General features: G+C 41.7%; 1 protein-coding gene across 1 annotated transcript in view; it reads left to right on the forward strand.

The window, feature by feature from the left end:
- Positions 1–24,659, forward strand: part of PTEN (phosphatase and tensin homolog) — a 48,456-nt gene extending 23,797 nt beyond the window's left edge. The window contains exons 4-9 of the mRNA XM_082486595.1: positions 1,937–1,980; positions 6,593–6,831; positions 12,328–12,469; positions 14,770–14,936; positions 22,964–23,188; positions 24,184–24,659. Of these exons, the coding sequence (XP_082342721.1) occupies positions 1,937–1,980; positions 6,593–6,831; positions 12,328–12,469; positions 14,770–14,936; positions 22,964–23,188; positions 24,184–24,369 (1,003 nt within the window). The 3' untranslated portion in view covers positions 24,370–24,659. The remainder of the gene's footprint in view (positions 1–1,936; positions 1,981–6,592; positions 6,832–12,327; positions 12,470–14,769; positions 14,937–22,963; positions 23,189–24,183) is intronic.
- Positions 24,660–25,542: the final 883 nt, after the last annotated feature.

Below are 25,542 nucleotides of genomic sequence, written 5' to 3' on the forward strand. Positions count from 1 at the left end.
GTGCAGCTCTCTCTTAAGAGGGCATAAAGAGTGACGTGGCTATGATCTGTGCTCAGTTTCTATCCTTGGTATCAACAAAACTATTTTTTATCCCTTATGGCATTCTACTTGATACCCTCTTAAACTTCAAAATTTGAAGGCTTTTTTGCCCATATGTGGACATTTTTTTTTTTTCTGTTTTGAAGACTTTAATCTCTGACTACCCCTTTGAATTGGGTATTTCTTTAAAAGGAAGAAGGAAACTTTCTTGGATAAGATGCTCTGTGTTAACTGCTTTGCTTCCTAGCAGCTTTGCCCAGCACGGATGATGGCCGCTCCAGGCGTGATGACTCCATCTTGGGTATACATACAGCGTGTAACCTTTCTTCTCAAGTGCAGATAACGTTTTGTTTTTTTTTTCTGGAGTCCCGCCTGCCAGCTTAACCTGCCGTGTATCATTTCTGACCCAGAGAAAGTGTCAGCAATGTGATCAGAGCTGTAAAAACCACCAGACTTTTCCCTAGCGGAGGCTAGGGTCGAGAAGGCTCTGGAATTCAGAGAAAGGGAAGTGCTGAGTGTGTGTGCAACCCCAGCAGACCTGCCACTGTCCCTAGTGTATGAGTGTGGTGGACAAAGCTCAACGCACCACATGCGAGGCTCCGGTTATGCGCAACAGTCATACAAGTAGGAGCCTAAAAGTTTGTGTGTCTGAAAGTGTCAAGTAAGCTCCATGCGGCTCCAAAGGCTGCAGTCGTAACATAGCTATTTAGGAAAGATAAGTTCATACTAGTCCTGAAACTGGTTTGGGGTATTTGAACCCTGTGAAGAGTACAGGTTTATAATCAGAACAGAAGGTCTAGATGTGTGTTGTCTACTGAAATGACTCCAAATCAACCTGGAGTCCTTGAGGCACGATTGTTCTCATTCTCCTTCTCAACAGCATTTTCCCTTGCATCTTGTAGGGGCACATCATTTTTACCTGCAGAGAGCAACTCCAAGGAAAATTATGGAGGTCATCCACTTCTTGCCTTCTTCCCCTTACCCCCACCATCTGATCTAGCTTGATTCCTTATGGCATGTTGTTTTGGCTGTATTACAGCCCTACTGATTGGATTGTTTGTATCTAGTTACTGATGTTTGTCCTTAGGCAAGTCGTCCTGCAAGACTGCAGCGTGGTTTGCTGCGCTACTAGCTAGCTGCTCTTACAGAGTGGTGGGATAGACATTGATGCAACTCCTGTGTCTTCAGAAATGTGCTGTTCTCCAGGGTCTGTGAGGGCAAAACTGGCTGACCGGCCTTCTGGGGTTTTTTTGAGTTCACCTAATTTCAAGAACAAATGCCAGAGTATCACAATCTCTGCTTGATACAAGTGATCTCTGTTTTAATATTTAGTGATGCTTTCAGTTCCCGGTGGTGCTGGTGCAGTCCTGTAACTGGAAAAGGAACGCTTGGTTAGGTTGCCCTAGCCAAGGGTCTTTGAAATGTCCTTGTGATCCCCATCACCCCTAGCACCCATGTTGTCGTTCAGGGATCTTGACACGTGTTTTGAGTTCAGAGACAATTGAATGAAGGTCATAGCCGCTCCTATGTGTTTGTGTGGGAGCATAAAGCTGCTTGAGTAACTAGAGCTGTTAATACTGCGGTGTTAAAAAGTAATAGCGTACCGCCTTACTTGTGCGAAAGTCTGAGAGAGTCACACAGACCAAAACATAGTGATGGACCACAGTTACCATAGGGTAAGTAATCGCTTTTCAGAAAAAGATGTTTTAGTGAGCAACTTCATGTATCTGCAACAAAACGTTTTTTCTCTGTGTAACCTCTAGATGTAGTTTTAAATCATAAAGGTGATGGATGTACATGATTTTCCCATATGCTGATCTGTATGTTCCAAGGTGTGACAGATGTTGGGAGTGCCTTAGAGACTTGCCTTGAACTCTTGTCTATTTTTCTTTCTTAGATGTGCTGAAAGACATTATGACACCGCCAAATTTAACTGCAGAGGTACGTTTTTCTGTCTAGTATTTGTTCTTCTCTTTAAACTTTAGTGTTTCTGGATGAAGGTATAAAGGAGGAGCTGATGAATAGCAACGTAGGGGATTTGAGCCATTGGAGGAACTTGTGATTCTTGATGCTTTCAAAAGAGTATGTTCCTGACAGTTAACTAGATCAAGGTCTAATAAGACAATCAGAAGTCTACTGTTGCACAAATTTTTGCAGAATGGGCTATATAGAAGTTTCTGTTAAATTTGGTGTGGAAACTTACTGTAAAATTTAGATGTCAAGCTTAGAGAAGTCTGGTTTTTAAGCAGAATCATCACTTAGAATAAAAATAGAGAACACTTATGTCACTGTTCATATAAAACAACTTTCTGAAGATCTGGAATAAAACTTCATTTGCTTTAAAAAAAATAAAATTAATTCCCACATGATGCTTCTTTGAGATGAGTTGGTTCTTAGACGTTTTGCAGAGCTACCAGAACCAGTGGGAAAACTTTTGGGGGCTCCTTTTGATCAGACCCTTAGTGAGTGAAAACTGATGCACCTGTTTTGTCAGTATTAACTCCCCAGGTAATAAATAAATATAGATTTACCTTTGCTTTTTGTGCAGAGGAATATCTCTGTGCACAGTACTGGACCTTGTAGTTCCTCTTCGTGCAATGCTTCAGAATGGCTGGTGAGATAAGGGGTACTTGCATGTACGTAATTGTAGGAGATGAATAAATTTTGGCCTACTGGCTAATACTACATCATAGCAAGGGCTCAACTTCTTCTTTCATTATTATTATTTTAAACCGTCCCTCTAGTTGTAAAGAGGGTGTTTAGAACATGACCAAAATGTCATTGGATGCTTTAATGTCCGAATATAGAAGGACTGACATTTTCATTTTGAAGTCATCTTTGCTCCTGATTTGCTCTTACGATGTTGAATGACAGTCTCCTGAAACCTCACTCAGTACATCCAAACCAGGAAGAAAGTGCTTTAAGATCTGCTTGAACAGTACTTTTGGTAAGAGGAGAAAAGGCGTAAATGAAAAGGACGTGCTTCTAATACATCCAGGACTTATGCTTGCTTTAATTTATGGTTTCTGTTACGGGGTGATCCCTTCACTCTCAATCACAGCCTGAAATGTTGTTTGTGACAACACCTTTCACAGCTCCTCTGCATAAGACAACAGTGTTGAAGGGAGCTATGTGTGGCCTGCCTTTCTTTTCATCTCCAAATTAGTTGCTTTAGATAAGCAAATTGGTGACTCGGAACTTCCCTTAGCAGAGGAACAACAGTTCTACTTTAAAATCTTCTTGAAGTGAATTAATTTCAAAGGGAACTTCTCGTTTGTGCACTTAGCATGAATCATAGAATGGTTTAGGTTGGAAAGGACCTTGAAGATCATCGAGTTCCAACCCCCTGCCATAGGCAGGGACACCTCCCACCAGACCAGGTTGCCCAAGGCCATGTCCAGCCTGGCCTTGAACACCTCCAGGGATGGGGCCTCAACAACCTCTCTGGGCAACCTGTTCCAGTGCCTCACCACCCTCACAGTGGAAAAACTTCTTCCTAATGTTCAATCTGAACCTGCCCTCTTCCAGTTTAAAGCCATTCCCCCTTGTCCTATCACTACATGCCCCAGTAAAAAGTCCTTCCCCAGCTCTCCTGTAGGCCCCCTTTAGGGACTGGAAGGCTGCAATAAGATCTCCCCGGACCTTTCTCTTCTCCAGGCTGAACAGCCCCAACTCTCTCAGCCTCTCCTCGTAGGAGAGGTGCTCCAGCCCTCGGATCATCCTCGTGGCCCTCCTCTGGACACACTCCAACAGGTCCATGTCCTTTTATGTTGGGGACTCCAGAGCTGGACATAGTATTGCAGGTGAGGTTTCACCAGAGCAGAGCAGAGTAGAGGGGCAGAATCACCTCCCTCGCCCTGCTGGCCACACTTCTGATGCAGCCCAGGATGCAGCTGGCTTTCTGGGCCATGATTGCACATTGCTGGCTCATGTTGAGCTTCTCGTCAATCAGCATCTCCAGGTTCTTCTTCTCAGGGCTGCTCTCCAGCCATTACCCGCTCAGACTGTATTTGTGCTTGGGATTGCTCCGACCCAGATGTAGGACCTTGCACTTGGCCTTGTTGAACTGCATGAGGTTGGCTTGGGCCCACCTCTCCAGCCTGTCCAGGTCCCTCCGGATGGCATCCCTCCCCTCCAGCATGTCTACCTCGCCAAACAGCTTGGTATCATCGGCAAACTTGCTGAGGGTGCTCTCAACACCACTGTCTATGTTGCTGACAAACATGTGGAACAGTACAGGTCCCAGTACCGACCCCTGAGGAACGCCACTTGTCACTGGTCTCCACTTGGACATCGAGCCATTGACCGCAGCTCTTTGAGTGCGATCGTCCAGCCAGTTCTTTATCCACCGAGTGGTCCATTTGTCAAATCCATGTCTCTTCAATTTAGAGACCAGGATATCGTGTGGGACAGTGTCAAATGCTTTGCACAAGTCCAAGTATATGACATCAGTTGATCTTCCCTTATCCACTGCTTCTGTAACCCCTTTGTAGAAGGCCACCAGATTTGTCAGGCATGACTTGCCCATAGTGAAGCCATGCTGGCTGTCACCAGTAACCTCCTTGTTTTCTACATGCCTCAGCAGAGTTTCCAGGAGGACACCAGAGTAGCTAATTTTTCAAATTGGATGCTCTTGCATTAAATTCAAAACCAAGTGTTGAAAGCTCCTCATCTTCTTTGGATGCTAGCTTTCTGTCCAGGGTTTTTGCAGTTGCTGAAGTACTTCCATGCTGGAAATTGCCTTCTGCTTTGCCACAGGCTTTCCTTTTTATTTTTTTTTTCTTTTTGCTATGGGATTTTTCTTGCAACATCTAGGAGCTGGGAGAGAGTAATCGGAACTGTTCTCCATGCTGTGTGCTCAAGTGTTAGGAACCAAAATCCATGGAGGACCTGTACCCTCTAAGCTCAAGGTTGCACAGCTTAATGTTTCCTAAAGTTGCTTTCTGACTCTTCATCCCTCTGCACCATCACAGGGCACACGTTTCATCTGCTCCTCATTTCATCTTTGAAGAAAATACCACAAGGTTTGCCTGTGATCCCAAATCTTGGAGAGCATCTTCAGTATGCTGTTACTACTTGGGATTTTTCAGGCTGTTTTTTCAGCGTTACTTTCTCTCTCCTCTTCACGAAGAATCTTATTGGATGTAGTTAAGACAGACTAAAAAGTTGTATGGACAAATTCACAGCGTCTCATAATACCTTATTAGGGGTTCCTAAATAAAATCCTCCTTTGGTTTACATTTGCTGCAGAAGGTGGCATCTCTGAGTTCACATAAAACGATCATTTGGGGAGTCTTTGGATCTTCCATGTGGAAGAGCGTATTAGTGTATGTTCATGGTCATTAACCTTTGCTGCTTCTTTAACAAAGATTATTCACTTTATCGGTTCTACCTCTTTGGTCTCCTGGGAGATTAAGGGGGCGATCTGTGCTGTGAGTGAATAAATTGTCCTTGTGAATACCTCCCAAAGGCTTCGGACTTGTGCTGCAGCTTCGTCCCTCACTTCTGCTTGTTAAGTCCTTGGGGATTCATCAGAAGGAGCCTTGCATGTATGACAAGACAGTAGTACTTAAAAAACAAATACAAACACTTGCCAAAAGATGAGATGTAGTCATTTTTAGACCAGAAGAGGATATGGTGGTTCTAGCTGAGAATTTTTTAAATGAACCAGACTTGTATTTCTAAGATCCCAAGTCTGTCAACCAAGAATTGGGGTGCACTTAATAAAGCGCCGTTCTCCTGGTGAAAGTAGTACAGTCCCACGTAATCTGCCAGTCAGTGTGGCATTGTCTGTCATCTTATCTGAGGTGTCAGAGGTTTGGGTGCTTCTATCTTATTGCTTATTATTTGCTGTCTTGAGTTTTCTGTTATTTCCTGCATGCTTGCTTGAAATTCTTTCCATCTCTAAATGGAAAAAGTGTTTGTGTGTATCCATGTAAGAAAAAGGACAACTTAATTTGGTGGTTTGACTTTAAAACCTGGAAGTATTGCGAGTACCTTACATGAGATTTCTCTTTCAATTACCATCTTCTAATATGGAAGTGGCAGGTTTTTTGTTTCAAAACCCCTTTGAGCAAATTCTGAGAGTTTGTTCCCAATGTAGACCCAACTGTGCTCAGAATTTTTCAGCAGAATTCCTGTTGTCTGATCAGTGACTGAGGTCTGGCCCTGTTTTCTCTCAGCAGGTAGTCTAATTATTGCTAGTAATGGGTTTTCACAAGGTTATTCTTTGTGCCAATGCACTCTTAAGTACTAGAAAATTCATGATTGAAGATACAGGCTCTGTGCCACTCATTTCAGCAGCGGTGTGAAACAGTCTCTTCATGTAGCTGGATGCTTGCTTATGTGTTACTAGAGAACTGTCTGAAGTGCGTATAATGTGCAGTGCATTGCTGAATAATACTGGAATAAAAAAAAGTACATGTCTATATGTAAGATGGGGGGTTATTTAGAAAGTAAATTTTTTGCATGCTTGTTACCAAGTTGACCTGTCTAATTGAGCTTGCTGTTACTTCCTTTTGAGATTTTGCTAAATTACTACTTCTCATTTCAGTTGCACAGTACCCTTTTGAAGACCATAACCCACCACAGCTAGAGCTTATCAAACCTTTTTGTGAAGATCTTGACCAATGGCTAAGTGAAGATGACAATCATGTTGCAGCAATCCACTGTAAAGCTGGAAAGGGACGAACTGGTGTAATGATATGTGCATATTTGTTGCATCGAGGCAAGTTTTTAAAGGCTCAAGAAGCCTTAGATTTCTATGGGGAAGTAAGGACCAGAGACAAGAAGGTGAGCTATTTTCTGTTCTTCCATTCTCCTACCTGTGTCTTTATGCTTTTCCTGCTTGAGGTCAATTTGAATAGTCGAGCCTTTTAAGAAATACTTTCCACAAGTTGTCATATCTGGTTTGATTTAACTTTAACATTGTTGGATCAGTGCAGTTCTAAATGAAAAAGCTTTCCTAAGCAGCAGTAGCAATTAGTCACAACACTAAAACAGTCTGGGTTTTTTTTTCCTGTCTTCTGTTCAAGAGATCTGGCCAGGTCATTTTAAATAGCCTTTTAAATAGCATTCTGCTGTGTGTTGCACCAAATGGGCAGTTGATGAGTGAAGAGCTCTCTTGTTCAGCATTTTCAGCCCAAATAAGAGGATTATTCTAGCTTGTTTTGCCTGAACGGATGAGTTGTTCATCTCCTCAGGTTCTCTTAACTTCTGTGGCAGTGTTTGGAGATGCGCCGTCATTACAGCGCATGTTACAGTTGAAAATCCCTACTACTGGAAGAGTGTACTGGAAGAGTCTGTTGTTGGATGTCCCTTTTCAATAAAAGAGTCGTTAAGCCCAGACATTGGCTGCCTCAGAGCCTGCTTCATGAGGTGCTGCCATTTAGTTTCTTGTACTTCTGAAGAGAAATGGGGGGGTGGGGGTGGGGAAATCTCATTTCAGAGAAATTATGTTTATGGCTACAAGAGCTTTCTGTTAAGACCTTGGCTGCGGTATGGAGAGATTTAGCAGTAGCTGTATCTTGGACCTTTCCGGTATGGTTGTGCCTCGTTAATGGGAATTTAACCTCCTTATTTGAAATCTTCTCCAAATACAATCAGGTGTGATTTGCAAGGTCACTTTGGCAAGCTTCCCTGCTCATCTTCCATCATTTCCTTGTGTATGTTGGTGGAGCAGCCCAGGGGGATCATCCCGGCAGGCCACTTTCGCCCTACTCAAGTACAGAGCTCTCTGTGTTCCTGTAATATTTGCATAAAGTATTAATTTCACAGTGCGGAGACCTCTAATAAGCAGAGCTTCATGTTTGAAGGCTCTTGAGAGCAGAAGTGTGTCGCATAAGTAATTTTAGAATTTGGCTGTTAATCGGAAGGAGCAAATAACTTCTTAGTTTGCTCTCTTTACACGATGGAGCTGTTATTCCACATCCTGCCGAGAAGATAGTTGTGGTGTAATACTAGGAGCAGAGACGGTGTCAAGGTTTCCCATCAAAACTTTGTGGCTTTTGGAAAGACTGCATGATCATGAAGAGGAGTGAGCTGTGTGATGAATAAACGGTGTAGATTAGATAACCTTCATCAGCAGGAGTAAAGAGCTGGATCATGAAAACTACAAAACTGAACAAATAGACAGTGAAATAGAAGCTTATCTCAGTTTCCCTGTTGTAAAAAGAGGGTGGTATCTCCCCACTTTAGTTCCTTGAGGGTAAGGTCCGTTAAGTATTCATCGGTACCCCAGTGGTACCTCTGGCATGTTTGAGGTAAGGGAGAACTTGGTAAACAGGAATAGTGAGGGCCTTGTTTAGCTTCACTGTAAATATTGTCTTTAACCAGCAACTTTGTTTTGTTTTCAATGTCTCTACTGGAAGGTTGATTTCCCCCCCCCCCCCCCCCAGCTCCACTTGAGCGTGGTTATCTCTATGTGGACAGTGGGCAGCATGTGATCCACATAATCCTTAAAGCAGCGTTTAGAAACGGGTATTTCAGTGCAGGTTCTGAGAGCTTTTTCTTCCCCTGTGGCCCATATTTCAGTGTTATATGTCAAATGCTGCTCTGATTTTGACACTTCACCACACCTTTATATAACTGACTTCCTGGACTCAAAGTAAACGAGGCATCAAAAGAGCTGTTTGCACCTAGGGACAAGAGAATGCGCTTTTTTTGCTGTTGCTGGATCAACCTGTGTATGATGAAGGAAAACTGGCTTTGATTAGGTACCAAATTTTCTTCATTTAAAGCAAGTACAAGGTGCGCACTCTGTATATAGCTGCTCAGAAGAGTATAGCCGAAATCATTGTTGCCGTTAATGTGCATGGCAAAGTGATTCTCGAGAGGGTTTTGTCCATGCCAGCAGGAAGCGTGAGTCTAAGTGCAAGAGGAAGTATGACTAATTGGTCAAGAGAACAACCTCAAGTACTTCTGGAGCAAGCTTTTCCTAAGTGCCTACTGGGAGAAGAAGCTTCATGGAGGCTTTTGCACCATTAAGAGAGAGTTGTAGATGAGGGTGGCGGTTGCTAGATAGTCTGTTTATATACTGTCGTCCTGGGAAAGGTAGTGGTGAATAAGACACTGCAGAACTGAGTCTAAAAGTCTGTCTCTGACCAAAAACTTTGTTGTTGTCGTGTCTGCCCCCCCCCCCCCCCCCCCCCCCCCCCCCCCGTAAGCTGCATCTTTTGACTTCAGTAACTCAGTGTAGCGCAGGGAGCTTTTTCAGAATAAGGGAATGATGATGATCAGAAAGTTTAGGCTAAATGGTTGTGTCTATAAGTCACCACCACTGTAGTACAAGAGGACTGATTTCTATTTTCTCTTTGAACCAAGGGAGACAAGCTGTTTTCTGAAATTGGATAAAGAACTGTAATTGTCCAGCCTGTTTTCAGAGCTGGAGAAGAAGTAAACCCCCCCGAGAAGTCTAAAAAAGCTGTTGCTTCCACTGTTTGAAATGGTTAGCTTATCACCTGTTTTTTACTTAAGATGGACCCTGAAATACTACTGTGATGATGAAGACTGACAACTTACCTTCCTACAGCTGGAGAAGGTCTTTATTTATTCCTGCTTCTGCCTTGAAGGGCTCTATGGTGAGAATTAGAGTCAGAAGGAAAGATAGTCTACTCAACCGATAGGTATCAGCTGGGAACATCTATTCAAGTGCTTGAGCTGGAGATGATCCATTCAGGAGCATTCTTTGACTGTCATACAGTTGTATTTTTAGGAACGGCTCCTAATAGTGGAACTATTTCCAGGAAATAGAAACCAATTAATTTGTGCAAGGAAGTCTCAGGATGGCTGTTCGAGCAGGGTGGATGTCCAAAGTCTGCTGTATCAGAGCTGGTCTGTTGTGATTGATGCCTGTGTGTTCGACGTACTCAGGTGACAACCTCTGCTAAACTCGATGCCATCAGCCTAGTCTGAGGCTGCAGCTTTAGCTTCTCTCTCACAGTAGGGCATGTTATTAAAGTAAATGTGGGAATATTACTTCCAAATGTTTGTTCTTCATAATACCGCCCGTGCTATGGTGAGAGGAGAACCAGGTGCTGCACCTGACAATTCTTGTGATGTCTACACAGCTTGGCAGTGCCTTGTGAAACTCTGGGACTAGAGGAGCTTATCTAATGTCCATTTAAAAAAGAGATGATGGTGATAAATGGGAAATGTAAACTTCCAGAGGAGAAAATACTTAAACCGCTTCCCTGATCTTTAATTCTTCTTGACTAAAAGTAAGCAGGGGGTTGATTGTACTTCTTGGAATATTAGCTTGTTATGAAAGTGTTCTGCTTTGAAATCAGACCTTTGGAAAATGGAGAACTTTCTGTTCCGCTTCAGTGTGGCTGGTTCTTTGGATCTCAGGGTAAAGGCCATGTCTCTGGGGAGTTAAAATCTCTGGCTGGAGGGATAAAACTGCCCTCTTGGCTGAGAACTGGTTTTGCTTTGAGATCAGCTGTCGCTTTATATAGGCTCAAAAGTGACTATGTTCCCTTCGTTCCCGTCCCAGCCCTGGCTGTCCTGGTCAGGTGTGCTGGGGTTTCTCTGTGGGGCACATCCTTTACAGCATGAAGAAACTGTGAGCAGAGGAGGATGTGTTTTCCTTATCTGCATGGTTTTCTTCTGGTTGGCATCATTGGCAAATTACTGATGGTTTGCTCTGAGGCTGGGATTTTCTCAAGTCACGAAGCTCAGATCCCAGGAAAGCAAGCTTTAAAACTACCTTAAGAAGCGGGTCTGATAACTGCTGAGGTGACATCTGAACCAAAAACGTGATCAGCGTAGAAAGCTACTTAACAAGGTCATTGTACAAATGCTGTAAGGAAAAGTCTTTTGTGTAATTTAGAAACAATTGAAGTGGTAAGGAGACATAATTGTCAACTTTTTTTTTTTTTTTAAATAATGGCAGGAAGTGAATATTTTCATCTGTGCAGAATAGGTGCTTGCTGAATTGAAAGTACGGTGGTCACTCTTAACTTACAGCTGTTGTAAGGTGAAGCAGGCATTAGAACTAACAGTTCGTAGAAATACTGTGTTAGAGGTTTTGTGACCAAAATGCTTGTAGAGTCATATATGAAAGCCTTTTATCTCCAGTTCACTGCAATTTCACATTTAGTTTTAATATGGAAGTTTACTTACTGATGCTGTTGCAGGTATATAGTGTGGGTTGTTTTAAACCATGTAATGCATTTTCTAGGAAATTAAATTATTTTTCATCTTTATTGTTTTTGCTTGAAAATATTAGCTAGAAGAGCTTTAAAACTATTCCCTTATTTGAAGTTTAAGTTGATTTAAAAACAGTAATAAAAATGTTCTTTGGTTATATTTTCTCAAAGCAAGTGTTTACTTCAGAGTTGTAATTCAACTGAGAAGTTCTTTATTTAACAGTTTGGGCTATTGGGCCTATCTTAGCGAAACTTTCCACTTTTGTTTTTTGTGAAAACATTTCAAAAGGGCATTTTGTTAATAGAAGGTAGCGTCAGTCTTGAGCACAGTGATACTAGCAAACAAAATAAGAATCTTTTGACTTAAACTGCTGTCAAAATGTAATTCCTCTATCGGTGCTTTCAAATCAGAGTATGTTCGAGGCGCCTCTTGCTGAACATCCCTACCCGAAAAAAAAAAAAAAAGCAGCATGAAACCAACTTTTACATGACCTCAGGGTGTCTGAGGTGTGTGTTTTTAAGATATGGAAAAGTCTGCATTCAGCTTGAGATGGATGTTTGGAGATATGTACTAAAGTAACTGGAAAACCAGTGTCCTGCTCCTTGCGTGCAGGGGACTGGTGGATAATTAATTGCCTGGTGTTAGGTAATGTGTACAAACAGCTTCCTCTCCAGCGCTCTGCAGGAGGAGCGCAAGAGATGTGGACACGCATCTATGGAAAAGGGGAATGCATACAGAAGCTGTCTTTGGGAATGATTTGGAGGTGGATTATGTCTTTCCTAGTCCTTAAAGTACCCAGGATGGTCCCCAAGGAAGAAATCGCTGAGGGTCGTCATGAGTTACTGTGCTAAAAACCTGCGTGGCTGGGGCTCTGTGTGGTGTGGAAAGCAGTGCAGCGCTCTCCTGCTTTCCAGGCACAGCCAGCTTAGATGCTTTACCCTGTGTGCCGGTCTCCAGCGTAGCTGCTGCAGAAGTATACTCAGCCTAAATCATGACGGTGTGTTTATTCCAGCTGCTTTAGCTACCTTTTCATTTGTGATTTATTTGCCTTTAGTTATATTCTGAGATAATGGGCAGGACCTCTCTTAGTGATGTTAAATGGTCTTGGTGGTTTTTAACGTTTGTTTTCCCTCTCTTTAGGGAGTGACAATTCCTAGTCAGAGGCGCTACGTGTACTACTATAGCTACCTGTTAAAGAATCACCTGGATTACAGACCAGTGGCACTGCTGTTTCACAAGATGATGTTTGAAACAATTCCCATGTTCAGCAGCGGAACTTGCAGTAAGTACCCAGCGCCCCGTCAACCTCTGTTAGCTCTTGTAAGGAAACGTGTTGGCCTCTGATCTTGGTTTAGTTGTGTGACAGTTACCGTTCTGGTACGTGACGTGAAGACCTGCACATCTTGATGGAGGAGAAGATCATACTTAAAACACTTTGTGCTCCAAAATCTGCTAGGTCACTGTGGTCTATCTGCTAGCATCCTCCCAGGTGTAGTAAGTTGAAGTCTGTGAAGGACTCATAGGGTTGTTTCACTACAGTTTTAAATTGGGAAGTATTTAATGGTTTGAAGATAAGTGATGCCATATATATATATATATTTGCTCCTTAATTTCATAAAAAGCCTTTTTTTTTTTTTTTTTTTTTTTTTTTTTTGCAATATAGCAACTCTTGGGAAACATGAGTTGCTGCTGAAAAACATTTGCTTAATGGTGTGTTGGCTTCAAATGCAGCACCATCATTCTTCTCATGATGTTTAAAAAAAATAAATTGGTTCAACTGGGTAAATATCTAATTAACTCTGGAGTAAGCTTTTCTTTATGTGGAGGCTTGTAAAGTATTAATACACCTGTAAACAAATAATCTGGTTTGCGATACTCAATGTGTTAGTAAGGAACAGTAGATTCCTTGAAACTTTGAAGTATAAATACGAATTCACTTATTCACTTCTGTCCTTTTGCAGGCTGCGTTACAGGGCAGTAACTGCCTAGTGTTGCGTGTTCATTTTTTGTTAGTGGAAAAAGTCTTTCTAATGGTTTTGCTATGGGGATTACTGCAATGTGTAATTAATTCCAGTGCCTCCTCTGACTTTGATTAAAATTCCACTGTATTAATATTGTCATAAGACAGTACCTGAACATGTAATGCACCTAAGAAACAATCAAGCAACTTGTCAGGCTAGCTGTATTTAGAGGAGGAGGAAGAAGGGAGGAGCCTCTACCAAAAACCCCTGCCTCTAAGGTAGATGTGTGGAGGTTACAGATTTCTGCAATTACCACTTATTTAAGGTTTTGGATAAACTTGCGAAATCAAGCTACCAGTATGAATTGCTTGCATGAGCTTTGTTTGTCCATCCCAGGCTGTTAGCATGCTCTTTTTGCAGCAGGATGTTGGGATAAATGAAAGATTTGCTAAGCACCTGAGAAGACAGAGTAACTATCAACTTCAGCATCTTTGTGTACTGCAATATTTTACATTTCTGTGGGGTTTGCAGTGATTTTTCAGAATGTGAAACCAATGGTCTGTGTTATTTCTTCAGTTGTGTTATCTACTGCGATGGGAGTAATTTTACCGACACATGATAACTTTAAATCTGATTTCCTTGTTATCTTCCTTCTGTTTTAAAGTCACTGACTGAGCAAAGTCATGGCCCTTGGGTAAAACAAAGGGATGACCGGGTTTCACAGCTCTGAGGATTTGAGGGAGATAAGTAGCAGTTTTATGGCTGGGCTGTTCATCAAGATAGTGTGTGGATGCTCAGTAGGGAGTTCCACGGCTCTGCAGGGATGGTTTCGGGGTGGCTACGCACTCTACGGCAGGGTATGGTTCAGTGTGTATTGTAAAGAGAGCAGTCTGCATCAGATACTTAACAGAGAAGTGGGAACAAATGCAGAAAAACTTCTTTGAATAAAGTTTCATTTAATATTTTTGGTTTTTGTGCTGGTGCCTGGCAATTTCCAAAGAAAATCCATTTAGGCTGCACTGAAAAACCCTCATAATTTCAGCTGTTACCCCTGCAGATTTAATTTGGAAAGTTACACCGTGGCTGGTGCTTTTTTGGTGATGATGATTTACAGGACAGACTTAAGGTCTGTGTGTGGCTAGTCTGTCAGTGCTGGTTGGCTTGTGTATTAATGTTAAATTTTGTCCTTTTTTTTTGTTTGTATAGCGGTTCTGTTTGTGTAGGAGTAGAAATCAGTTTGTGTTGACGTGACGGCCAACTCTGCAATTCGAAGAAGAGACGAGAGAGTTATGTCCATATAATATAGAGATGAGAGGCAATACACAAGGAAGAGTCAAGAAGTCACTTCATAAAGTCATTTCTTATTATATTAAAAAGAAACAGCAGCTTTCTAGGAACCCTATGGTTGCCTGAGAATATTGCTACAAAGGACAGAAATACGTTAGGTTATTTCCAGTAACATCTAGCAAAGTTTGATGCCCTGCGGTGATTAACTCTTTCATAGGTAGTTATTTAACTTTCAAAATATCGTAGCTCATGGTTGTGATTCCGATACTGACATTGTACTTTTTGATACTTTAAGGCATTTCTTACAAAGTGACGCTCTTGTTTTGCCATGCAGATCCTCAGTTTGTGGTGTACCAGCTAAAGGTAAAGATATTCACCTCCCCTTCAGGACCCTCAAGACGTGAAGACAAGTATATGTACTTTGAATTCCCTCAACCTTTGCCGGTATGCGGTGATATCAAAGTGGAATTTTTCCACAAACAGAACAAGATGTTGAAAAAGGTTGGTTTTCTCACTTTTCTGGAAAATGTTGTCGAGCCAATCCTGATGCAGGGCTGGGACGTTGGTTAGTCTTCAGTGAAATGTGTAATCACAGTATTTAATTCTTTGACGTCTGGTTTTCCCAAGGAGAGAATCTACCACAAAATGAAAGCTGGATTATTTTGAGAGTTGGTGAGATTAAGTACAAAGGTTGGATAAAAATTATACTGGATATGTATTGCAGTCATTCGGGTAGTTGTGAGTAATCTAATTGAGGAAGAAACATTCTCATTCTAAAAATAGACTTGCATACTGAGTAAGTTAACTCCAGCTGTTTTCTTCACTAAATTTTCCTAAGATTTGAGCAGCCGCGGAAGATCCTGTCTGTGTGCTGTTGGCTGGTGGCTGACCCATCTGTCAAATATGGTTGAATTTCCAAGATAATTGAGTTCCTAAACGCTTTGTAGAAGTATCTCTGCAATCTGTTCAGCCATCTCTTGGTTCCCAGCTGCAATGCCTGACATGAACTGTTTAGAGAATTCACTCGGAACTGAGAATTTTATCAGTGTCTCCATTGGGGGGAGGGGAATCCAGAACTTATTTTGACACCAAAGTCAGCGAGTTCTTAAAGATGAATGCCTCATTGCTGGGTTTCATTAATTCCGGTGCTTGTGGGGCTAGTTTGTGTCTACCAAAGTAAAAGGTGAGGATGAGACCATGTTGATTAAAGACTGCCTTTGTATTTACTACTTAATGTGTAACTATTCATAAAGGTTTTTGTTTAATGGATGCTGTAAAACTTAAGAGCATTCATTGAGCAAATCCGGTGTACAGGCAAAGCAGAAAAATAAGAAAATACTGGAGTGGATTGGGAAATAAATATATGTGATAAGTCTCTTACAACTGTGCGTGCAGATTGTACCTACTAGATGTGCATGTTATTTTGCGGGCTTGTTCAGTTACAAGGTATTGTTACCTAGTTAAATGGTGTAACTTCACTAGCTGGAAATGTCATGTTCTGTTGTTTGATATGTGCTGATGTCTGCAAAAGTTTTAAAACAGTTTCTTAATGGGAATATTATCTTCTTCTGCCTGTTTAATGAGATGTTTTGGCTGATCAACGCAGTTATATGCAATACAGAGAACTGTAAAACAAAGCATTTTAAAAATAGAAATTCTACTTTAAGCCAGCATTAAAATTACTGACATTTAAAACTTCAACGCATAGGGGCCAGTTTTGAGAACGGACTTTTAAAGGAGCACCCTGATAAGTACTTTGGGCTAGACATGAGGGATGCAGGGAGGAGGTGAAACAAAACCCAAAATCAATGTCCTGTTTTAGCCGGTCCCTGTCCTATCTTAACCATGAATTTGTCATTTCTTTACCATCTTCAGTAACATGTGGATTGCGAATGGACTTTGTAGGAAGCATTGTGCTCCACTGCCCCTCCCTGAGTAAGCTCCCGAAATACCAGTGTGCAGCTCAGTTGTTGGATCTTGGCTCTGTAGCACCAGGAATGAACTCCCGTATTTGTTTCAGCTCTGTAGAGAGCACTGAGATCCAGTGGCAGTGTAAACTGGAGCTCCTCGTTATCGCATACAATTTCTGTAGTACAAATTTGGTCTTCCAAGAGGGTGTAAAGTTGTCTGCAGAAACACAGCGAGCGTGTTACTATGCTGTAGTTTCATTTCAGAGTGTCATATCAGCCGTGGTTTCATTTCTTGAGAATCCCTTTGTAGTTTCTGAGTAGTGAGTTGTTTTTTGTTGTTGTTGTTTCTTTTTGTCTATCCTTATCAAGTACCCTGACTATTCAGGCTTTGTGCAGATAGTGTAGAGGTGCTCCTTTTGTCAGTGTTTTTGGACGGCTAGGGCCAAGAAGTGCTGACATGCTGAAGGCTCTTCTTTCCACATCTGCAAGCTTTTCAGAGAGATAAAAACTGTCCCTTCACCAGATGGAAGTCTTTTGTAAAGAAACCACCTTGACAATCTGCCTCCAAGATCTCTTGAATCTAGTGTCTTAATTGCCCTCAACCTTGCGTAAAAGTGCCAAAACAAAGTAGGTACGTGGTGGCACGCAGTTCTGGTGACACTACCTCTGTTAGCTCTACTGTAAACGCAGATGTGAATTGAGGGCATCTGGGACTGGGTCTGTGGATGCTCTCAGATGTGTCTTATTCTGTTTGATGAAACCACTGCTGAAGTCTTTGTATTGAGAATGAGTGAAATGTTCCATCTCTGACATGCTTTTGCACTAGAGGAGGAGATCCTTCCACGCGGTCCTTTTGACAGCTTGTTAGATAAAGTGACTAAGATGGGAATAGGGCAAAGGTGAATATTTGTGGCAGAAAACCTACCTTGGCACAAAGTTGAACACGTTTCTCTGTAAAAGTATTTCACAGCTGTGCCTGTTCCTGTCCTAGACAAACTGACTCTATGCAGTTCTTAGTACCCCAAAAGAGAGGGCCTTCCACTGCAGAGACTTGTCGCATTTTGGAGAAGATGGCAGCGATCATTTAACTAATGAGGAACAGCATAACTGGGAGAAACAGGATTTTTTTCTTTCAGAGATTCTGGTTTATTCACACGTGTTTATGAAAGCTGGAGTTACAGGTCTGTTGTCTGTCACTGGATCTTCCAAGGTTTTCTTGTAGCAGATTTATTGGTAGCTGCTAAACAAGTTTTCGTGCATACACACAAAGGCATCAGAGATGTACCAGTCTGCATCTTAACTTTCTATAAGAAACCTAATAACCCCCATAACGTTAATTAAAAGTGTAATTCTCGGATCTATTCTGGCCCTCAGGCTGGAGTACAGCTACATCTCATCTGTGGAGATAAAGGGAACTTCTGTGTCCTCCTGCTGGGTCTGGGTTGGTGTTTGATACCACTGACCTCAGCTGAGGGGCTGCAGATTTGCTCACCTGTACTTGCTTTCAAATTTCTTAATCCTCTGAAGAACAGTGGCATTGTCTGCAGAGCTCTCTAGTGTGGAGGATCCTTCGCAGCTTTGATCAGGCTCTTCTTGGATAGTGCATGTGCCTCGATTCTTCTTACTGGGCATGAAACAAAACAAACGAGTCATCAAGTGGCTTTAAGCACCTAGTGTTGCACTGTCAATGTGAAATTTAAAGCGGTGAAGCATCCTATTTTTATTTTTAATGACAAAACTTAATTTAAGCAAATTCAGAGGACACTGAGAGCTGACCTCAGCCAAAGGATTGTTGGTTGTGGTGAGAAGATGCTGGTAAGAGGGTGACTGCTTTGAAAAAGTTACCCTTTTTCAGCTCTTCCCTAACCTGAGCCACCTGGCATCACTTAGTAAGTCCACAACTTTTGGTCTTTTTCTCGTCTAATAAAGTTGTTTCTTGAACCATTTCTTCAGTATGCTGTAGCTACTTCCTTTCAAGAATGAAAAGCATGCTCATATGAGAACAAAATGGATTGAGGCTTGAGTACAGTTATTATATATGAATTTCTGATGGATAGACGTTAATAATTTGGTGGGTTTTTTGAGCATGGGTTTTTGTTTCTCTGACTTGGAGCTTGGCTATTCTTCCATCTCAGGCTGCTGCTGTAGTCTCTCTGAGTTTCCTTCCACGTACCTGTGTGGAGTCTTTTTCTTCCAGTTATTGATGTTGACGTGATAATCTTAAAGTATTTCAGAGTATCCTTTTATCATTTGGTTCAATGAGAGTCTTGTTTTTAAAATAATACAGAAGATCTCATGATCTTCCTGCCTGCAGAGCCTGAGGGTAAAGGAGACCTTTTTCAGGAGTCTAGATGAGAGGGAAACCTTGGTGTGGGTTTGGTGTTTTGTTTGTTTTTTGTTTTGGGTTTGTTTTTTTTTTTTTGAAAGAGTCACTGCTGTTTTATACCCAGACTCTAGCGTAGGCAGGACTGACGGCATTGTTTGTGCTGTTGAGTATGCCATTTCATCTCTTGAGTCTGTATAGATGAGAAGTTCTGCTACACAGTTCAAGAGGATGGGTGATTGCTGTTTAGCAAACACTGAAGAATGAACTCTGAAAATGTCAGAAGACTTTTAATTGTTGATCTGAAAACGGTACAAGAAGTTCCATCAGCCGTGACTACAGGAAGACTGTGAGGCCAGCATGGAAAAGACTGAAAAATGATCTCCGTCTTCTGATTGCTGGATAGCATCTCCAAACCCCTTAGCTGGTGCTGCAAAGTGATTTTAAGTGCCTGTAGGTCTCGGCAAAATTGAACTCTCAGGAGGACATGGGAACTCCTAGCTGATGGCTTAAATCAGCTAGGCTTAAATCGTGGATTTGGATCTCGGTCTGCAGTTAGAGGCAGATATCGGCTCTAGAGTGAGGTACATTTTTCTGGCAGTCTGAGAACTGAGAAATTGCACAAGGTAGAGATAAGTATTATATGTCAAAATAGTGTGATTAAATCAGCTTCTGTCTCAAGCGTCTGATACTGCACTGTAGATTTTATGATACAGATTTGGTTATGGAAAGAAATACATCTGCGATATTTTTTTTTTTTTTTTTGAGGCAGATGCCTGTGATGTAACTGGAAGTGAAGCAAAACACATTCAAAAAAAGCCTCTAGCTAATACTCATTTTCAGAAGCCTATTCATTAAATTGTGTTTCTGTGAGCATTTGATCTGGTATTCTGGTTTGCTATATAAACTCCAAGTTCACAGCTCATGCCTTGATTTTTAAAATTCCTATCTTTGGCCCATATTACATCAACTTTCTTCATTGTCTCCCATGAAATATATTGGAGCCTGATGCTTTAGCTGGAGCTGGCTAAATCCTCACTTTGAATTAATGAGGGTTTTTTTTTCGGTGAAAGCAGTGACACAGTTATCAGCCTTAAGAGCTAATTCCAAAAAAGCATGACCAAGTCTTCCCTCAATTTGAGTGGCCGTGCCATGTTCCAGTACCCATGAACTTAGCTTATGAAGCTAATTAAGTTAGTGTAGTGGGAAAGGAAGGAAAATAACTTGATGCTTTAAAAAGCTGGAGGGAGATAAAAGGATAAACGACCAGCTCAGCCAAGTTGTATTGTTTAGTTTGAGTCCCTGAAGACCTCTGCAAATTTATCCCAAGGAAAACAGATTCAAAGATGTCCAGTGAGAAGTTTGTCATCTGTCTTGTCTTCTCCAGACTCTTATCAGTAAAGCTGAGTCCCCGCAGTTTCTTGTTCAGGCAGGCCCTTGAGTGCCAAGGAAATCCTTCTTGGTTCTGCTCCACCTGATGAAGTTTTAAGGTGAGGCTTGACAAGACCATGCCTTCTGCTTCTGCTGGCATTGGTTTACATCCAGTGGCCTTGTTTGCTTTGGCACTGCTTTCCTCCAAAGCTGCTTCAGCACTTTTGGTATAAGCCATTTTCCATCCATCTGCCACAGCGTGTTCATCAGCTTTTTCCTCTCCTCTGCTGACCTCCCTGGAGGTGTCATGGGTGGCACTGGGGACCAGCACCAAAGTGCGTTGCCTCTGCATTGAGGTCCTGAAGAAGGATGAAACATAGTAGTACCATCACTCCAGCTGCAAGAGGTGGGATCTCCCTTAACTGTGGTCGTGGTGTGGAAATGCACTTTCTTCTCTGAATCCTTACTGGAAGGATGGCCTCTTCACCAGTGGTGAGACTGCAGGTGGTATATCCACCTGCTTACAGAGCTGTTGGGTGCTGGAAACATCAACTCAGTCTTCGTCTTTACCCACTGTTTATTGCAGATGGCACCTGGACTCCAAATCCTTCCTGTTTTGTAGGTCGAAAGCTGATACCGTTGGTTGTTTCTGTTTTGGCCTGAACTGGTCTTCTGGTTTGAGCAGGAGTAGCCATGTCATCTCCTCTGAGGACTACGTATCTCTGAGGGACTCATCATCTGGGAATAGGAGGAGCCTGGACCAGGTCGCCCTGAAGATGTCTTCATGAGGATTTTGCCTACTCTGCTTTCTTCATGAGAAATTAGCAGACAAGCTGATGACCCTGGGGTGGGCGTTTTTAAGACTGTTTCTGAGGTAGTGTTAGTGAAGAAGAGGGTGCTAAGTGTATGAGCAGGTTGGGCCTGGCAAGAAGCTACCAACTCCTGCCTTGCATGGATGAGCTCCAACAAGGCTTCTTCATAAATGTGATGGCGTGAAGGGACTTGGTGGTGGTGGCAAACATCTGGTAGTGTCCCAAAGCAACTATAATTACAGCATCTTAATCTGGTAGATTGACTTGATTCCCAAGGGTACTGGACAGGCATGCGTTGAAGTGGATAGCTGCTTAACTACCAGAAGTGTTTCTGACTGAATTATTTAACTTTTGTCTTTGCCATTGTACTTCCTTACAGGTTTGGGGGTCTCCTAGGTGCTTAGAGAAGTGCACACAAGCTGGAGGTGTGTTTGTATGCTTTATCTCAAATACTGAAAATGGGTTTACCGAGCTTTGGTAGAGAAGGCGGGTAGAAGTGGTTTCATCAGACACTTCTGAATTTCCAGTATTTGTGTACTTGCGTGTTTTTATTAGTTTGTGAGGAAGAAGAATATGAAGTTAAGAAGTCATCCAGCCTTCCCTGCTCCCTTCTCGATGGCCCAGGAAAATGTTGTGATATTTTGCTGGTGCCAAATTCCTTTCAGCAGGGAGGCGTGCTCATGTGATACACACTAGAACCATTTCTGTTCCACCTCTGATTCCCCCCTGCCCCGCTTACCAGTAGAGGTGAATAGCGAGGAAAATGGGGCAGGACCTATATTTTCCAATAAGACATTGAAATTAGATCTCTCTGATAAACCAAAATGTGTAAATTAGCTCAGGAGTCAGTTCATGTTCTGGTCCTGTATAACGTCAAGAAATGTTAGATTCTGGTATGTGCTAACTTTGTCATCCCTGCAGCTTTAACAGAAATACTGACTATTGTGGGAAGACTGGCTGTTTGCATTTTGGATCTTTTGCCTGAAGACTCAGATCAGAGTAAAATGGAGAGTATCATTTGTAAAGAGGAAGTAAACGTAGCTCAGAGTTTCAGAAGGAGAAGTGCTCAACGTGCTAGTCAGGACCAACCTGCCTAACGGTAGTTGATCTTGGGATCAACAACTCTTGACTGACAAAAGTACGGCAAGTGATGGAGAACTAAAACAGTGCATCCCGTGGAGCTATTTAGCTGAGAGCTTAAAGGTGAAATTCCCGGGCATGTCGTCTTCAGAGATTGTTTAGCCAAGAGCAGAACATTGCTGCTTGTTCAGTAGCACATATGGAGACATGCTCATGACGACCCTGCTAGTCATAGCGATAAGCGTGTGATACACTGGCTGATATTAGCTAGTTCTCCAGTGACTTTTTAAAATCACTGATGGATTTATATTTTGCCTCTTTGACTACAACACTGCAACCTGTACAATCTGCTTCAGCTGAGTATACTTACTGTCAATGCCTCATCTTCTCAGTAAAAAATTCTGTTGTGCCAAAGGACAAGCAGACATCTTCAGAATCTGACTTTTATCTTAGTACTGGTCAGCAAGCATCTGACTGGTTGAAACCATCTCCATAAAGCAGTAATGAATCCACTACAATAGGAGTCCTGTATTTGTAGGGTGGTTTTTGCTCAGTTGCAGCTATTTCTGTATGAAAATAAGAGTGTTGTGTTACGTGGGGCTTTATTGATAAATATTGTCACCTAACCTGGGTCACACAGGTTGTCCGTTTGGTCTGGCTACTGCTTGGCAAGGTGGGAGCAGAAAAAAATCTCTTTATGCCTTGTGATTACAAGTTTAACACTTGTTTAATTTATGGTCATCTGCGTTTTGGTAGGTATGACAGATTGTTTTAAAACCAACATTTGATAAGGAGTGACTTCTGACAGCTTAATTGGTTAAAACTGAGTTTGATTAGTACAGTTTTGTGTATTGTGTAGGAGAATTGGTGAAAATGTCTTTGCTTGCAACGTAACCAACGATTTACTGTTGTCCAAAAAGGTTTTGTTTGATATTACCGATTTGTTTTTGACCAGATGATGATATTAGTCTAATTAATGTGCTACTAGTGAATATTAAAGCAAGCTTGTTCTTTGTGTTCTTCCTCCCCCAGGACAAAATGTTTCACTTTTGGGTAAATACATTCTTCATAGGACTGGATGAAAATTCAGACAAAGTAGAAAATGGAAGTCTAGTTGCAGATCAGGAACTTGATGGTATTTTCAGTACAGAGCGCTCAGATAACGATAAGGAATATTTAATCCTTACATTAACAAAAAACGATCTAGACAAAGCAAATAAAGACAAAGCCAACAGATATTTCTCTCCAAACTTCAAGGTCAGTATATATTATGTGTAAACAAAGCTGAAAAGCTGCATGACTTTATCTGATGTGTCTGTCTTGCCTTATGGAGGAACCATTTGAAAGTGATGTCTGTAGAAATTGAATTCATGTGTTCATATTGCCACCACTTACAAAGCTAGAAGCTTTGCTACGTTTATCTGCTTTTTGGAAGTCGATAGTTGTTGAGAGACTGGGAGTAAAAAAAAGGTTGTTTTGGGTATTTATCAAAGCCATTAGAGATGAGTAGTAGGAGACCCAGAGATCCAGGTAGCATCTTTCCTGTACCAGCTGCATCGCCACGAGCTCTGAGCTTTACACAGCAATTCCTGAGTTGATTTGCAGAGGTGCCTGTGTCACAGGGATACCTTAACCTGTGAGTTCAGCTTTGAGGAATACCAGCCATTGCCAGCACTGTTTTTTAAAAATGAAAAAGGCATTTTAAAGAATTTTAGCATTTTCCGACGTGCTCATAAAATATCAGTGAGACCCCAGCAATGCTCTTTTGAAGGTAATGGTCGTAGTTGCTCGTTGGAAAGTTGCTTGGATCAGACTTTTAAAACACACACGTCGCCAGTTATAGAGTGTTTTGTTCACTCCTGTGCACTCTTATTACATTTTTTTTTTTTGTGCTCGCAGACGTCTAGAAGGTAGGATGGTCGAAAAACGTAGTGTGGCATGGCCGGCTGCAGGGGCATGTCCTGCTGCTGTAACTCCAGAGGACCAGCGGTCGGTGCAGATACGCAGAAGTCCTTCAGCTGGGCTTGAAAAACCTGCTGCTTTGTCAGTCCTTCATGTTGTCAGGGGTGGTAATGAGAGGCTGGCTAACTTCAGAAGAGCTCGCTCTTTATTTCCTTCTTTCCAGAGTAGAGGGAGGAGCACTCGTGTGATTCAGTGTAAGGAAAGGAGCCATACTGTTAAAAACTGCATTGTTACCTGTGCTTGGTTAAAATCCAGGTTCCCTTTTTAAATGTTGTTTTTTCCTTTCCCAGGTGAAGCTATTTTTCACAAAAACAGTAGAAGAGCCATCAAATCCAGAGGCTAGCAGTTCAACTTCTGTAACACCAGATGTTAGTGACAATGAACCTGATCATTATAGATACTCTGACACCACTGACTCTGATCCAGAGAATGAACCTTTTGATGAAGATCAGCATACGCAGATTACAAAAGTCTGAATATTTTTTTTATCGGAGATAAAAAAAAAACCCACACAAAAAAAAACAACCACGAAGAGTGACAAACTTGAATAAACTGAAAAAAAGGACCTTTTTAAATGGCAAAAGGACATAGTGTCAGATTACCAATTATAGGAGAACAATTCTTTCCTGACCAATCTTGTTTTGCCCTATAAATCTACAGGGTTTGACACTTGTCCAGTTGGAGAAAAAAAAAGGTTACGTAGCGTTGATATGTATATACCTTTTTGTGTCAAAAGGACATTAAAACTTCAATTAGGAACTATAAACATGGCACTTTCCCATTTTATTCCAGTTTTATAAAAGTGGAGACAGACCTAATGTGTATACGTAGGAATTTTTCCTTTTGTGTTCTGTCACCAAACGAAGTTCCGAAAATATACAGGTTCACATCCTGCCCCTATTTTTGCACTTGTGTGGCAACAGAAAAGTCTGCAGTTGGCTAAGAGATGTTTCTAGAAGGTTTTACTACATTCTAATTGCATGTATTTTGGATGGGGGATGGAAAGTAATGCTCAGAAAGGAATATAGTCCGCTGGAGCTTGGCCTGTGTACCATATCCGGCTATTTACATGCACCTTTCTTTAGCATGCTACCGTAATTCATCCTGGACAATGGAAGAGTCGCCGCTGTCACTGCTTGTTGTTTGTGCATTTTATTTTTTTTAAGTGTAATGGTGCTAGAAAAGGCAGCTAGAGGGAGTGATTCTGTATAGGGGTACAGGAATGAACCTTCACAACATCCAAAAGACCCGCAAATGAAGGGAGAAAAATTATTGGGGTCACAGAAAGGAAACACAGCAACAATGACTTAACCATACAAATGTGGAGGCTATCAACTAAAATATGGGCTTGAAACAAATTGTGAAAAAATTTGACAATGACTTATTGGTTTTTTTTTTTTTTTAATTGTAATGGCTGCTCCATCTCTTGTGTAATCAAGGCCAGTGCTAAAAGTCAGATGCTATTAGTGCATACATCAGTCAACATCTTACATTTATATTATTAGTTTTTTTTCAATCATATTCCTGCTGTGAATACTTCATGTGCTGCCTTGCAAGCTTTTTTTCCTCATTAAGATAAAAATATTTTGTAATGGTGCACAGGAAATTTCAGTTGGAGATTCTCCAGGTTAGTGTTTGTTTTGAAGATT

Source organism: Vanellus vanellus (genome assembly GCF_965231255.1).
Source record: "Vanellus vanellus genome assembly, chromosome: 7".
Classification (NCBI taxonomy): Eukaryota; Metazoa; Chordata; class Aves; order Charadriiformes; family Charadriidae; genus Vanellus; species Vanellus vanellus.